At 49.0% G+C, this 16900-nt stretch overlaps 1 protein-coding gene across 2 annotated transcripts in view; it reads left to right on the top strand.

Annotated features, from left to right (window-relative positions):
• USP14 (ubiquitin specific peptidase 14) overlaps nt 1-11810 on the top strand; it is a 991689-nt gene extending 979879 nt beyond the window's left edge. For both annotated transcript variants that reach the window (XM_069620879.1, XM_069620880.1), the window contains exon 16: nt 11020-11810. In XM_069620879.1, the coding sequence (XP_069476980.1) occupies nt 11020-11168 (149 nt within the window). In that variant the 3' untranslated portion in view covers nt 11169-11810. The remainder of the gene's footprint in view (nt 1-11019) is intronic.
• Nucleotides 11811-16900: the final 5090 nt, after the last annotated feature.

Below are 16900 nucleotides of genomic sequence, written 5' to 3'. Positions count from 1 at the left end.
ACCTGACTTGGTAATCTTGCGCTGCATTACCTATCCATCCAATGATACCTACCTGTTCTTAAGCACCTTGCATGCTGTAACCACCAGTGCAACTATACTATGCAACCTCCATTTAAGCATGCTGTAACTACTGTAACTATACTATGTAACTATTATGTAAGCAACTCTTGTAACCAACCATCTTAAGATGAGTGCCCAGATGCCTCTGGGTTCGGTGCGCTAGACTAGTATCAAAAATAAATAAACAAACATTTGTCTTCTTCAAAAATCAGTCACTACTCCAGACAGTCTCTTGAGCATCTGACGCAATTTCCTTTTGGGAGGAATGGGAGGCTTTTTGCCTGAAGATGTCCAACGCTTGGGCCTTACGTGTCATTTGGCAGGGATATTGCCTTCCATTCCTTCAGCGCCCCCTGGACCACGGTCCTCCGACCACCGCTTTGTTTCCAGACCCCATTCTACTAGAGGTCAGTCGGCTTCTGTTGTAAAGCACTCCCAGAACAAGGAAAGTGGTTTTCTGGTGGCAAAGGAGGACCGGGCTTACACCCCATCCTCGATCTGCAGCTTCTGAACTTGTTCCTACGCAGGGACAAGTTCCAGATGGTTACTCTAGCCCAGATTCTAGAAGCCCTCGATCTGCAATGCTGGTTGATTTCCCTAGACAGTCAGGATGCCCACTTCCATATGCTGATTCATCGGAAGCACAGGAAAGTACCTGTGGTTTGTAGTGGGTCAACACCATTACCAATTTAAAGTCCTGCTTTTCAGGCTTTTTTCGGCTCCCAGGGTTTTCACCAAGCTGCTAGCAGTGATGTTGGCTCACCCCAGAAGGGAGGAGAGTCATGTCTTTCCCTGTCTCGATGACTGTCTCGCCCGAGCTCGCTCCTCAGATCTAATGTCGGAGCACCTACTCTGTACATGTCTCCATTTTCACCGGCCCAGTCCCTCCGATATATTGGAGTATTCGACACTAGCCTGTGCCGGGCCATCCTGCCCGAGGATCGAGTGCCAAATATCAGACAGATCCCCAATGTCCTCCGATCTTCAGGACAAGTTCTGGCCTCAGCCTTCCTGTGCCTTCTGGGACTCATGACCTCCTGCATTCTTGGGGGCCGTAGACGAGTCTGCGCATGAGATCACTTCTGTGACTTCTCCATTGCCAATAGTTGCAGTTTCAGGGCCAGATGTCAGACCCATTGCAGGTCTCGGATGAGGTGGTTTAGGATCTTGTGTGGTGAGCAGTGCAAGACAACTTGCTGAAGGGTATGTTTTCACCAGCCTTGGCCCCAGGTGATGGCGGTCATGGATGCATCTCTGACTGGTTGGGGCGCTAACCTGTTAGACCTCTATGTGAGCGGACTGTCTCCCACACAGTCTCAGAAACACACCAACTTGCTGGAGCTGAGGCGCTTCACAGGGTGGGGGGAGGAAAGCCAAAACTGTGCTGATCCTGATGGACAACACAGTGGCCATTCACTTCCTCAACAAATGAGGTGGCGTGGGGTTCTTTCCTCTCTGCAGAGTAGCAATGCAGCTGTGGTTGTGGGCACTGTAGAACAGTGTTTCTCTGACAGCTGCTCATCTGGCTGGACTAGAGAATGACCCAGCAGATACCTTGAGCAGATAGACTTGGACCTCCCACGAGTGGCAGCTCTGTTTAGATTCCTGAAAGAGATCTTCTCCTTTTGGGGAACTCCTCAAAGGGATCTCTTGGCTTCCACTGTCAACAGGAATTGTGAGTTGTTCCACTCCACAGAATTTCCTTGTCTGGGAGCTCTGGGGGATGGTCAGGTGGAACTTTGACCTCTGATGCGTTCCCACCGATCCCTGTCATTACGCTGGTTCTCACAAGATTGTGCCTTTTTGGAATCATGATGACCCTGATCGTCCCAGACTGGACCCAGAGAATGGTATCCCGGATTGCTGGACATGTCCATCTGCCCTCTCTGGTGCCTTCCGATGAGAGTTGACTCACTCTCCACCTGAACCTGAGCAACCTGAACCTACATGCTTGGCTACTGAGAGGCTGAGATATACAGAGAGGACTTGCCAGACTTCCTCAATGTGCTCCTTTCAGCTCATTTGCCTGCTACAAAGGCACCTGGATCCTTTATCCTGTCCTCGATCCCCTGTTAGTTTTTCTGCTTTCTTAGACCCAGGTGGGCCTGCAGATAGGCACTGTAAAGGGTTACCTCGCTGCTATTTCAGTTTTCAAGAGGTAACCACAACAAGGCTTGTTCTTCACAATCCCCACTGTTATGCATTTTTTACAGGGTTTGTGTAACCGCTTTCCTACCAGTCAGTTTGTGCTTCTGGCGTGGGCTTTAAATTTGGTTTTGACGTTTCTTATGGGTGCTCAGTTTATGCCCCTTCGTTCGTGTACTATTAGATCACTCACCCTTCTGGTGATTTTCCTGGTTGCAATCACTTACACAAAACGGATGAGTGAGCTCCAGGCGTTGTCTGTTTTACCTCTCTATCTGTTTTTTTCCAAAGAGAAGGTGGCGTTGAGTGATGCCCTCCTCACCTATGTGCCGCCCTCGGCGTGTCTAAAAGGTCACATATTTCAAAGATCAGGCATCAAAACAACTGGCTGTCCACCCAAAATAAAATCCACTTAAAAGTAGCGTCCCTGGTTCACAAAGCCCTGAACAATGCTGCACCGAGCTATCTCTGTAACAAACTCACAGAAAGAAACCACTCGCGCCCTGCCAGAACTTCAAATGCCAATAGCCTCATTCCAAGATTCAGGCTATCGAAGGCGGGGGGGTAGCAGCTTCCAGGTTCAAGCGGCCCAATTATGGAACTCACTGCCAAACCCTCTACGTGAGGAGCAGCCCTTTCCGAAATTCAGAACTAACTATATTAATCTGCTGAGGTCTTCTAATGATTAGCCCATTGGCGCCCACTTATCCCCACACCACCCTAGCATATACACATCATTATCCTGTTCTCCCTTGATCTTATGGACCTACTCATTCTGCCCACCTGGCCGATGAGCTAACGTCCACCTAGTGCCAATACATATACTGTCTTTATTGTATTTTGTATTTATTTTGCATGTAAACTGCAATTGCCGCCTACCTGCGATATATTGTATTTTGTACATTGTATGCTACCCATGACCCCACCCTGTAACTTAAGCTTCGCATTTTCTGTACGGCTGCGCCTGGCTACCTTTGGGTCTGGTACGCATTATAAGTGAATAAACCAAACAAACAAACCCACCCTTCCAAGGCTGAGGAATGATTCCATCGGCTGGACCCGGTTCGGGCCCTGAAGCTCGATATCTCTCATACTAGAGGGACTGGGAAGGATGGACCAGCTTTTTGTTTGTTACGCTGGTGCTCGTGCTGGCAGGGAGGTTAGAAAAAAAGAAGAGAAAAAGACGACCTTACCCCAGTGGATCATTTTCTGCATCTCTGAATGCTATAATCTGGCTGTGAAGAATGTGCCTGAGGGTCTCGGAACTCATTCTACCAGGGTAGTGGCTGCCATCTCTACCCTGCACAGGGGAGTCCTGATCCTGGACATTTGCCAGTGGTCAATGTGGGCATATTTGCACACGTTTGCCAAGCATTATTGCTTGGATTCCCTTGCGGCCCAGGACGCCTGGTTTGGCAGGGCAGTCCTCCAGAGTTTTCTGGTCTAGGTGGTGTCCTTGCTTCCCCTCTCCTCCAGGTTACGTACTGCTTTGGGAGTCTTATCATAGATGAGAAATCAGTGGAAGGAGTCCATTAGAAGAAAAAATGATTTAACTTTCTGTTATGTTCTTTCTTTCCACTGATTCCTCATCACCCTCTTTACCTGCCCTTTTGCGGGAAGCTAGTGCACCATCGGTTTTGCGGTCCCTCAACTTCAGAGTGCTAAGGAAAAAGGGGGAACTGAGGTCATGGGGCGCAGCACCGCTATATATACTGGCCCTGATGTCCTCTCCGGAGCAGGGTGCGTAGAGGCATCGGACAAGCCGATGCAGAGCCGCGCTGAACCCCTTGCGGCAGAAATGTTTCTGTAGTACAAATGCCCTGGGATAAGGATATCCTAGATGAGGAGTTGGTGGGAGGAACGTCCATCAGAAAAAAGATTACTGAGTTAAATGTGTTGCTCTATGCTCTAAGGCCTGCCACGACGTCCATTTATGCTGGTATGTGGTGTGAATTTTAGGCCTGGTGCCGGGAGAAGGATATGGACTCTGTTACTTGCCGCACATCCTCTGTTGTGGATTTTTTGCTTCCCTTGGCCCATTCAGGATTGCAGATTGGCTCTGTGAAAGGGGCTGCCTTGCATCAATTTAAATTTTCAAGAGGACCCGGCGGGAGCAGGGCTCGTTCTTCTGAATCCCCAGTGTTATGCAATTTTTGCAGGGTTTGTGCAACCAGATTCTTCCACACCAGTTTGTTATTGCAGCATGGGATTTAAATTTAGCATTGACATTTCTTATGGGTGCTCGGTTTGTGCCCCTGCATTCTTCATTTTTAAGGTTGCTCACCCTTATGATGATTTTCCTTGGTACCGTCACTTCCACTAGGTGGGTGGGTGAGTGAGCTCCAGGTGTCGTCTTTAAAGCCTCCCTGTTTGGTCTTTTCCACAGAGAAGATGACATTGAGATGGAAGCCGTCCTTCCGAAGGTAGTCTCAGATTTCCATCTCTCTCAAAAGATATAGCTTCCTGTTTTTTCCTCATCCTTCCAAGGCAGAAGAGTGATTCTGTCTGCTGAACCCAGTGCAGGCTCTCAGCTACTACATCTCTTACGAGGGACATCAGGAAAGATGGCAAGCTTTTTGAGTGTTATGCTGGTGCCCATGCTGTCAAGGCTGTGACCAAACAGACCCTGGATCATCCTCTGCATCTCGAAATGTTATAATATGGCTGGAAAAAAATGTTGCTGAAGGTCTTGGGGCATTCAACCAAAGGTCTGGCTGCCACCTCTAGCATGCAGAGGTGATTCCCTGTTCTGGACATTTGCCCGGTGGCTACGTGGTTCTCGCTGCACACATTTGCCAAACATTACTTCTTGGATTACCAATCTGGGCCGGATGCTATTTTTGGTAAAGTGGTCCTCCAGAGCATTCTGGTATAGGTGGTGTCCTTGGTCTCCTTCAGATCTACGTACTGCTTTGGGAGTCTATCATAGATGAGTAATCGGTGGGAAGAAGTGAATCCGTTAGCAGAACAAACTACTTGCCTCTCGTTAATGTACTTTATTGTGGCTATTCCTCCCACGGATTCCTCCTCACCCTCCCAACGGAGGAGGGCAGGCGACTTGATAGTTACACCTTCAGGTCTCTGGTCCCTCAGCGTCAGTGTGCTTGGGAAAATGGGTGGAACAAAGACCACAGGGTGAGATGCCAAATGATATACTGTCCCTAAAGTCCTGTGGAGCGCAGGGTGCGTGGAGGCATAGAGGGGAGCAGTGCTATCCCCTATGGTGGCAGAAGTGTTTCCGAAGAGCATAGAGATATCCAAGATGAGGAATCCATGCAAGGAACATCCATCAGAAAGAATGTTAGAGAGGTGGGTATCTTGGTCTTCTCTTTTAATGTCTTATGGTAGGATGGGGTGAAATTCTGTATGTTACAGGAAGCTGTCGGATGTATAGTGACATAGCTTGCAGATGCACCTTTGTGGTGGGCTGCTTAAACATTTTGCCTTGCAAGTATTGTTTAGTTCATTTATGTAGCCAGGGCATCCTATGAGCAGGACTAAATTTGATCTAAGAACAGTACATATATAACTATTTGTATTTATTAGTTTTATATAGCGCTTTATACCAAAGTGCTGTACAGTTACAACAGGGTACATTTAACGTAACAAAAACTAACAGAAGCAAATTACAAACATGAATCAATCACCAAAAACAGTATGTAGAGCAATTATTCAGAGGGGGAAGGGGAGAGGAGCGGGAGGGCTAGGAGGAATAGGGAGGGAAGGTAGGTGGAGGGAAATGAGGGGGTGGGGGAGAGATGTTAAGGGGGGGAGAGGGGAAAGGGGTAGGAGAGGGGGAGTGAAAGGAGGGGAGTGTCATGGTGGGGAAGGGAGAAGGAGAGATTTGAGGGACGTGCGGAAAGAGGAAAAAGTAGGAGTAGAGCGGATAGAGAGAGGCAAGGAGTTTCAGTAGAGGGGGGGCAGGAGTTGGAAGGAGCTGAAACGGGAGGCGGCACAGGGGGAGGGAGGAACAGTGAGGAGGAAGTTGTCAGCGGAACGAAGGGGACGAGAGGGAGTGTAGAATGAGAGAAAGGAAGAGAGATGAGGGAGAGCAAGATCGTGGAGCGATTTGAAGACCAGACGGAGGAAGTGGAATTTAAGTTGAGAATGAAAGGGGAGCTAGCCAATGGAGGATAGGGAAGCAGAGATGGAGTCACGGGGGGAGAGGAGACAGAGGGTACGGATGGCAGAGTGATAAATAGATTTGAGGGGGGCAAGATGTGAAGTGGGAAGACCAAAAAGTAAGGAGATGCAGTAGAAGAGGCGAGAAAAGGTAAGGGAGGAGATTAAGAGTTTAGTAGCATGAAAAGTGAGTGAGGGGCGAATATTGTAGAGGGGGTAGCGACAGGCACGAGAGGTGAGTGAGATATGATGGGGGAAAAAATGAGAGAAGAGTCAAAGTGAAAGCCTAGGTTAAGAGCGTGGGGAGAGAAAGTAAGATTAGAGGGAGGAAAATGAATGAAAGGGGGAGGAGACGGAGGGGGAAGGGAGTTGGAAGGGAAGAAAACTACTTCAGTTTTGTTTGAGTTAAGGGAAAGCAATCGAGAAGCCATCCAGTTTTTAATAGCAGTGAGACAGGAGGAAAGTTTAAGGTTGAGGTCAGGAGAGCTGGAAGAGAAGGAAAGAAAGAGCTGTGTCTCATCGGCATAGAAATGGTGAGAGATGCCAAAAGAGGAGATCACAGGGGCAAGGAGGGAGGTGTAGAGTGACAATAGGAAAGGACCAAGCACAGAGCATTGGGAACTCCATATTCAAGAGGGTGGGAGGGAGAGGAGCGGCCACCTCAGGAAACCGTAAAAGAGCAGGAAGAGAGGTAAGAGGAAAGCCAGTTGAGTACAGAGCCTTTGAAACCAAAGGAGGAGAGAGTGTTGAGAAGAAGGGGGGTGATCAACAGTGTCGAAGGCAGCCGAGAGAACAAGAAAAATGACAGAGGATTGCTTAGAGTGTCGGGCAGAGAGGAGGGAGTTAAGGATGGTAAGTGAGGGCAGTTTCGGGAGTGTGTTTGGGGCGAAATCCAGATTGAGAGGGGGAAGGAGAGAGAGATTAGTGACAAAGGATGAGAGCTGCAAGTAGGCAAGGCGCTCAAGAAGTTTAGAGAGGAAAGGGAGAAGTGAGATAGGGCGGAAGTTCGAGGTGAGCAGGGGATCAGCGGTAGGTTTCTTCAGAATCGAAATGATAGTGGCATGCTTGAAAGCAGAGGGGAAGGAAGCCGAGGAAAGGCAGATATTGAAGAAGGAGGTTAGGTAGGGAATAAGTAGAGGGAAGATTTTAGGAATAAGAAGGCAGGGGACAGGGTCAGATGGGGCAGACAGACGAGGGATGGGCTTTGGAGAGGAGGATAGAAACGTCAGAGGGGGGAGACTGGGGAGAATTCAGTCATGCAAGTAGAGGGTGGTAAGTGGGAAGGGGGAGAGTGAGGAGAAATTGATTTTTTTGTCGAAGGGCAAGAATCTTTGAGGAGAAGAAGTTTGCGAAGTCAGAGGGAGAGAGGGTGGAGGAGGTTGAGGGATCATGGGTTGGGGAGAGCGAAGACGAGCAAGAGTTTGGAAGATACGACGGGATGGGAAGCTTGGGAATGAAGAAGGTTTGAGTAGTAGGAGCGTTTTGCTGAAGTGAGACAGGAGACCTAAAGGGAGTGATAAGGGAAATATGAGGATTGGTTGGAAAGTGTTGGAGATTTGAGCTAGTGTCTCTCAAGACGTCGGAGGAGACGTCGCATGGAGAGTAGTTAAGGGGAGAGCCAAGGTTGAGAGGGTTTCCGGGTTGGACGGAAGAAGGAAATGGGGTGGAGGAGATCAAGAGAGGAGGAGATAGAAGAGGAAAGAGCAGAAAGTGCATCATTGGCTGATGGAGAGGAGAAGTCGCGGAGAGAGGGGAGAGAAGAAGAGCAAGTTTCAAAAAAGAGGGAGGATCAAAGTTACGAAGGTCACGACGTGAGAAAATAGAAGGGGGAAGGTTTAGGGGAAGAAGGAAGAGGGAGGGGGGGTAAGAGAGGAGAGTAAAGCATGATCAGAGAGGTGGAGAGGAAGTGTAGAGACAGAAGAAGAGGGGTAGGAAGAGTTAAAGATAAGGTCAAGCGTTGAGCCAGAGGAGTGAGTAGGAGAGGAAGGAAGAGGGGAAAGGAGGTAGGAGTCGAGAATGGACGATAGGGGAGAGGAGTGAGGGGAAGAAGGGAAGTGAAGATTAAAGTCGCCGAGAACAGTAAGGGGGGAGGGAGAGGGAGAGATGAGAGAAAGGAGGTGATCGAGGTCATCATAGAAGGTAGAGAGAGGGCCAGGAGGGCGATATATAATTAGAAAGGAGGTGGGGTGAGGAGAGTAGAAGGATTTGTAAAGAAACTCGAATGAGGGGAAAGAAGGAAGGGAAGGAGAGGAAAGGTATTTGGGGTTGAAGAGGAGGCCAATACCTCCACCACGACCAGTGGCGCGAGGAATGTGTGAGAAGGAAATGAAGAGGTTTTTAGCGAGGCAGGGACTGAAGTGTTGAGGAGGGATCCAGGTTTCAGTGAGACAGAGGAAATGAAGGTTGAGACGGAGGAACATGTCAAGAACAGCTGCGGTCTTGTTGCAGAGGGATCTAGCGTTCCAGAGAGCAATAGGGAGGAGGGTTGGATAGTGGGGGGCGGAGGGGGCGATAGAGAAGGTTAGGGCGGTGGGAGAGGGAGGGCATAGTAGAGGAAGGGTGGGGGAGGGTTAAAGATGGGAAGGATAAGAGGAGGAGGGAGAAGTAGAGTAAGAGATGACAGGGGGGGGAGGAGGGTGATAGAGGGGTTAAAGAGGACAGAGGGGGGGAGATTTGGTCAAGCGCATATCCTTCCTTCCTCATAAAAGAGAGGAAGGAGGGATAAGGAGGTGGTGGGAGAGCAGTTGGCAGAAGAGGGAGAGTAGAGAAGGGGGGGTGGGGTAAGAGGTCAGGAGGGGCGAGTAGGTGAGGAGGAGCACTTGGAGCTGGCGGAAGAGTTAGGCAGAAGAGCTGGGCAGCAGATTGGGGCACTGTGTTGGTAGATGAGGAGCTGGTGGGAAAGGAGGGCTGGGGAGCACACAGGGCTGAGTTGGGAACAGCAGTGTGTGCACGTCGAAGAGTAGATCTGTTAGTGGGGGAGGCAGGGGGAGAACTTGAGGTTCAGGGGGCAGGGAGGGTACTCTGGTTGTGGTAGTGAAGGGGAAGGAGGGCAAGGATGCAGAAGTTGGAGAGCTGGTAGAGGAGGAAGGCTGAGGGGGTGGGAGGGGAGGGGCTATCTAGAGCTCGTAGTGGAAAGAACACCGTGGCCCGAGGAGGGAGAGAGGCAGTGATTCTGAGGGTAGGGGAAGAGTATATGTGGAGAGTCAGCGGTGACTGAAGACAAGTGCTAGCGCAGGAACAGAGTTGAAGTCAAAGTGCAAACGCGGGAGAAACGCAGGAGGCATGGATGGGCTCTAGAGATCAGAGTGCGAGCGCCAGGACAGCACAGGGAGGGGGACCACTGGGCACAGAACTAGAGTGCCAGCACAGGAACATCGTAAGAAAAGGGTCTGCTAGGCATAGAAGTTCAAGGTGTCAGTTCTGGATCAGTACAGGGAGAGGCACAGTTGGGCACAGAAGACCAGAGTGCCGGCGCATGAGAAGCGTAGAGAGATGCACTGATGGGCACTGGAGATGAGTCACAGCGCAGGAACAGGTCGGAAGAGGATCCGTCGGGAATTAAAGTCCAGATTGACTGCGCAGGGAGAGGCTCCAGAGGGAGTTAAAGACTATGGTGAGTAAACCATGCAAAATATATATCTAGACTCTGTGGTACTCTCTTCAATCATTCAGAAGGTTAGCATACATTATTGTTATTCAGAACTTCCACCATGGGTCACATGGACAATTCAAATCAATCAATTGTAGTTGCAGTATAAAACCTGTACCAAACTCTACCTTGCTCCTCTGTCATCATAACCTTCAGAACTCCTTTCCACCCCTTCTAACTCATGCTCTGTTTGATACTGAAAAGTGATAGCAAGAAAAACTTTAATCACAACGGCTGGCAGTTATCCTAAATAGCTTGCCATTCCTTTTTTTTTTTTTTAAACTTGCTGCACCATTACAGAAGTAGGCTGAGGAGAGCCCTTTGCCAATCAGACTTTGTGCAACTCTAAGTAGAATAGTCCATCCTGATCCTCTAGGGCACATCCTTTCTGCATGAGAACCGAAGCACCCCTCATGCATTGCTTCTTTATCTGTTACCTTGGGTCTTGGTTTTCCTCCTCAGTGCCTGTACTCATCTGCTCAGTCCTTTAGGTGACCCTGGGGTACTATAAAGTGATATAAAAGCAGCAAGCATTATATGGCAGATTACTTCCGTTTGCTGGAGTGAATGTGTGGGTAGTCTTGCTTGTCCAGCAAAGGAGCTTATGAGCATAACGACTGTAAGTTTTGGCCAAGTTTATGTATGAAGCAGAATTATTGGAGAAAGAAATTAGGCCCTATGTACTAAAGTGGGAAGAGGATGTGTGTGTTTGTGATATTTTGGATGCATAGAAAGTGGGGTGGAAAGATTGTGTTGTGCTGCAGTGTGATTTTATTGAGGGGAGATGTAAAATTCATGGCCTCAAAGGTTACTATACAACTGTTACTTTAGCCCTGTATCGCAGTCGCATACATTTTAAGTGTTCCATGGTCTTTAAAGGTATGATTCTTTTGAAGTCTTAACATATTAAAGAAAGCAAATATAAATTATTGCTACATTTTGTATTCTCAACAGTTTAAAAAAATGGAACAGATATATTGTTGCAAAAATCCCATGCCAGTTTGGTACTTATCTTTATTACGGTTTACATTTCTTTCATTCAGATGAATGGATCAAGTTTGACGACGACAAAGTGAGCATCGTTTCTCCTGAAGACATTTTGCGATTATCTGGCGGTGGAGACTGGCATATAGCTTACGTTCTTCTATATGGCCCTCGACGGATTGAAGTAGTTGAAGGGACGGAACAATAATGTCATCATTTTAGCAATTTTTTTCTAGGTGTGACATAAATGTTTTTCCTTTAATGATTTCTTACCCACTCAAAGAACAGTTTTAAAGATCTCTCCCTTTAAGCACTCTATCACCTGCCTTCCTGCCGCTGTGGTAAAATGAGAAGACGGAAGAGACTAAACTAATAAGCAACATGATCATCAGTTTAATGCTAAAATTAGAATTCTTGGTTATGGTTGATTTATTTTTTTGGCAGCTGTGAATTGTAGTAATGCAATTTTTTGCATTGCTTTATCTAATGTTACTTTCCTGTTGGAAAAACACCCATTCTAATGACAGTACTTATTGAGCCCCACCAAAAGAAAATCACTCTATTCCAAGCCTTAATTTCAGAAAAAGAAATATTTATTGCACACCTACAGGCCACATCATTTGTTAACCTTTGCATGGTTTACACCACAGTACTTTGCCTCCTTTTGCCTTTTCTGTCTATTTTGCCAGGAATGGTGGATAAGAGTGTTGCTCATTGTAACTCTGTGCTGCTGTCCATCGCCTTGGAAACCTAAGACTGCAATCAAGTATTTGTCCAGCGTGACCTGCTGACTTGGTCTGTTCTGTTGCTGGCACTTCATGACCTCAAAATAAATTGTGATCAACAGCAACATGAGTATTTGTTTTCCTAACTAAGTAAATGTTGACCAAGTTATGCAATATTGTTTTTTGTTTTCTACGTTCTCATTATTTTCAGCCAATATCAAAACAGATCACTGTGGCCGCCTGTAATCTCACACCAACTAATCTTCCAAATATCTGTAACTATTTCATAATTGTTTTTGAAGCAATGGCCCATTCTAACATTTGGAAACGTACATAGCCAACTGAAAGCATAAAAAAGGCTGTTTTTCATGTTGCATCCATACCGCTTCAGTTTTCATTCTATTTTAGTTGTAGGGCATGATTAATATGTGGCCTGCTTCTTAATGTATGTTTTTGTCTTGGTCAATATTTAATTCCAGAGAAACATTCCATGGCACCCAGAATGATGGTGGTCTTTTCCATCCATCTGTTGGGCCTGCCTCTCCAAGGGGCTGGTGAGCTGGTGGGGTTGCTCACAATAAACCCTCACACATCTTTGTCCAATGTGTGATGCTTCATAACATAGGCAATGAGTAGCAAGTGCATCTGAATCCAGGCCACACATTTTTATTTATTTATTAGTTATGTATAATGTGCCTATACTTCAAAGGATGGTTGGAGGGCAAGGATTAAATATAACCAAAAGCGTTCCTACTAGGCCATTTATCATTCTCATTGTGCAAGTGCAGTAGCAAGAAGTGCAGGGAGGTGGGGGATGTAGGAGGTGATGTTGGGGCGGGGGGTGCCGGTCGGAGCGGAATGTGCTAATGCTACGAAGGGAAAGGAAGTACAAGTCGAAGTGGAGCGTGCGCAAGTACTGGGTGGGGGGTGGAAGGGGTGGGAAGAGGGCACCTGGGCTAGACGAGTGCTAATGGGAGGCCAGGTGGACCAGTGCCAGGGGAATGAAGGTCCACATGCTAAGTGCAAGGACGTGGCTGGATGGGCTCATTATGGGTGCAAGCCCAGCCAGGCTAGTGCCGGGGGAGGGAGCCCTGTAGGGTTAAGTGCACGTTGGGTGGGGGGGGGTCAGGGAAGATGGAGGTGCTGGGGTAGACGGGGCGAGCAGGGCCTGTTGCCCTCTAAGCATCAGAGGGAAACCCGCAGCTAGTCAATGGGGCAGAGGGGGGAGGCTCCTGCGGAAGTGAGATCTACCCCCTACTCTGCTTGGAAAAGCGTCTGATCTGCAGAGTTGGAGCTAGAAGACCAAAGGGCTGTAGCAGGGAGGTATTTAAGGAAAGAGAGTTGGATGTAGTGGGGCCCCATGCCTCAGAAAACCTTGTGGATGATGCAGAGGGTCTTGAACTTGATCCTTGTAGCAACCTGGAGGCAGCGGAGAGATGTTAGGGCTCGAGAGATGTGGTTTCTGGGCTTGAGGCCAAGGAGAAGTCTCGTAGTCCTATTCTGGATTAGTTGAAGGGAGGATTTAGGCAGATTGAGGGAGAGGCTGTTGCAGTAGTCCAGCCTAGAGAGGACCAGAGCTCTGGAGACATTGTTTCTGGAGGAAGGTGAGGAAAGGGAGAATGTCTGTGAGGAGGTGCAGCTGAAAGTGGGCCTTCTTGGCAAGGTCTGTGATGGGAGGAGAGAAGGAGCGAGAGGAGTCCAAGATGATGCCAAGTTTGTTTGCCTCACAAGAGGGTGAGGGGAAGGTGCCCCTGGAGGGCAGCCAAAGAGAAGGAGGCAGCTGAGGTCCCAATGAGAAGAATCTCAGTGACTGGCATTAAGGCAGAGATCGTTAGCAGCACACCATGCCTGAGTAGCAGCCAGGAATGCGAGAGGAAGAAGAGGAGGCAGTGGAGGGGAGCTTGAAGGAGAGCTGTGTGTCGTCAGCATAATACTGGAAGTGAGGAGAGAAGGCGGATATCAAATGGGCTAAAGTGGCAAAGTAGATGTTGAAGGTGAGAGGGTATTGCCCTGAGGGACGCCACAGATGGAGAGTGTGATGGAGCAGAGAAAAGGGCCCAGTTGAACCTGGATGGTCTGTCCGAGAGGAAGGAGGTCAACCAGTCCAGTGGCAGGTACGTGATGCCAAGGGTATCAGTTTTTCAATGGATTGCTTTTCTCCCACAGATTCCTCATCTGATAGCTATTCCCTCCAGCTTCGCTGCTTTGCAAAAGTTTCGACAGGGGGTGTAATGGACCTCAACCCGGCCGTCGACCATCGAGCCGTCTTGCTCAGTATCTGGTCGTCGGCTCCGGATGCGACATCGGGTGTCATTTAAGTACCATTTCACTACGCCCCAACCTCAGTTCCTTTCGGCCACACGCTAACACGCTGCTTGAGAACAGAGCTTCAACTCTTATGTCGGTTACACGGGTGTCTGGTTTCAAACAGTGTTCTGATTGTGGCACCAAGATGTCCCTCACTGACCCACACGAGTTGTCTCTGGTGCCTCGGCACCGGTCACAGGCCTGACTGGTGTCAGTCGTGTGCCAAAATGCAACCAAAATCCCTCTGCGATCGAGCCGCAAAACTCTCTCTGGGTCGACTGCCCTCAAAATCTCTGGCGCCGTCGACAGTTCGTCCTTCGGAGGCCAAAACTGAAGGGCATACCCCCGAGAAACACAGGTGGAAGAAGAAACGGTCCCATTCGAGGAGCCCATTTGTAGGGACTCCGAGTCGTTGACGGAAAAAGGGTAAGCCGTTGGATGGGCCTACCACCCGCCAGGAGTGGGAGTATTTCAAATCCTCAATGCTTGCAATGTTCAAGCAGCATGCTGCAGTTGACGCAGCTCTCACCCCCAACCCACCCCCGCGCAGCATGCTTCATAGCCAAGAGCGGCACTCCATGTACCCGACCCCTCTAGTGCCCCGCTACCGACAATGTCGGCACCTAGAAATCTTTCTACGTCGAAAGAACAATGGAAGCCGGATTACCCCCGTGTGTCCAAGGATGTCGACGCTACTACGGCTCGATCGACACCGACATCCATTGTGACAGCACCGAAAGACAAACCCTCGACGTCGACGGTTGTCAAAAGTATTTACTCCATAACCCCGGTCAGAATTTTTGTATACCTTGGCTGGTATCTTTGACGATCACAACGCCGATGACCAGGGGCATGTCGCCGTTTTTGGGTTCAGGAGGAGTCTACTATTTTCTATTTTGACAACAAGAATAAGCTTCTACAGCTAGCTCAAAGTCTCCAAGACACCAGTGGTCTGGACACTTGGCCTGATCTCGAATTTTCAGCAGTCCCAGCCTTATCTTCACAATACATACTTATAAATACAGGGCACCGGTAGAAATGGTTAGTGACAACCTGGGATTGCACTCATCAATGGCGCCTACACAAGGTTATGACCTTACCGACATCCTAGATGGCCTTGCCACTGAGCATAATATGCCTCTGAACCCGGCCATTGCTGATCCTTTGGCAGCTCTGTGGCAAAACCATTGTTCCATTCCTCCCGTCAGCTCCACCATTTCCGGTAAGTACAGGATGGCAAGGGACAACCCCTCATTCCTCTTCTCTCACCCTTCCCCAGAGGGGCTTGTTATGCAGGCTGCTACAATCTCTTCTCGGCCCACATCTTTAACATGTACTCTGCCCCGAGATAGAGAAGCAAAAAAGTAGATGCCTTGGCAAAGAAGGCATTCACTTCAGGTAGCATGGCCCTCAAAGCTACACATGTGGCTAGCAGTTTTGCCAAATACTCCTTTGGTCTATGGACAGCAGTGGAAAATGCTGCTCAGTATGTCATGGAAGGAGAAATGCGCGAGGGTTTCTTACAGCTAGTGGAGGATGGGGAAAGGAGGTGGCTAAGCAGTCGCTGCGAACGGCCCTGGACATCGCCGACTGTGTGGGCCGATCTATGGCTTCAGCCATAACACTAAGAAGGCAGGCCTACTTGAAAACCTATGGTTTTTCACCTAACGTTCAAGTAAAACCTCTGGACATGCCCTTCGAGGGCTTATCTTTTCGGCCACAAAGCCGATGATTCCTTAGAAAAATTAAAGGAATCGGAACTCTCTGCCAAATTCTTAGGCCTAGCTGCACAGCCGGCCAAATCTGCATTTAGCTTCGCCTCTAGAGCACGGGGCTACAGAAGATATGCTCCTCGTGGCAGGAGAGCGCAGCTCCCACCGGCCAGGCAAGGGCAGAGGCGTTTCCTGCGCTCCGGACAGGGCAGGGGGGCTTCCAGAGGCTAACAGGCAGCATCAGCGGCGGGGTGGCCCAGCCTCCAAAGCCGCTTTGATTACCCCTCTCACAGCGTACCAGTTGGAGGGTGGTTGACAGAGCATTTGCTCCAGTGGCAGGAATTGCATCTGATGCCTGGGCTCTACAGCTCATTCAATTGCGCTATTGTCTGCCATTTCTTTTTTTTTTTTAAATGCCAGACATACCACCCCCACCTCCAATCCAACCGGGACAGAGGTCCAGGCAGAACTGGGAGCCCTATTGCTGAAGGGTGCCGTGGAAGAGGTACCTATCGAACAGAGAGGATCGTGTTTGTATTCCCGGTATTTCCTGGTGCCCAAGAAAGGAGGTGGTCTCCGTCCCATTCTGGACCTTAGGGCCTTGAACAAGTTCTTGAGGAAAGACACATTTAGAATGGTGACATTGAGAGCGATTCTCCACGCTCTCAAACTTCAGGACTGGCTGGTGTCCATAAACTTACAGGATGCCTATTTCCATGTGCTAATGCATCAAAAGGAAGTTCCTAAGGTTCACCATAGGAGATATGCTCTATCAGTTCAAGATGCTTCCCTTTGGTTTTACCCCCGCCCCAAGGGTCTTCACCAAGCTCAAGCTGGTAGTTACGGCTCACCTCAGGAGATCCGAAGTCCACGTATTCCCATATCTGGACGACCGGCTGATCCGAGGGAAGTCTGTAGTGTAGGTCTTGTCCCATCAGCAGGACACCTGCTCTCTGCTGGACAACACACATCACACCAGTCCAACGCCTCCAGTTCATCGGAACAGTCCTAAATACCTGGGTGGGGAAGACCTTCCCTCCCGAGGAGAGAGTAGTGAGCTTGACGCAGATAGTGGACTTGTTCCGGAACCATCCCACTCTTAACAGCGGCTTCTTTCCTCCGCCTTTTACGCCTCATGGCTTCCTGCATTTTTCTAATGCCAGAGGCCAGGTTGCGCATGAGATCCCTGCAATGGT

This window comes from Ambystoma mexicanum, chromosome 5q (assembly GCF_040938575.1).
Source record: "Ambystoma mexicanum isolate Mex_15411 chromosome 5q, UKY_AmexF1_1, whole genome shotgun sequence".
Classification (NCBI taxonomy): domain Eukaryota; kingdom Metazoa; phylum Chordata; class Amphibia; order Caudata; family Ambystomatidae; genus Ambystoma; species Ambystoma mexicanum.
This window is presented reverse-complemented; position numbering and strand designations above follow the sequence as displayed.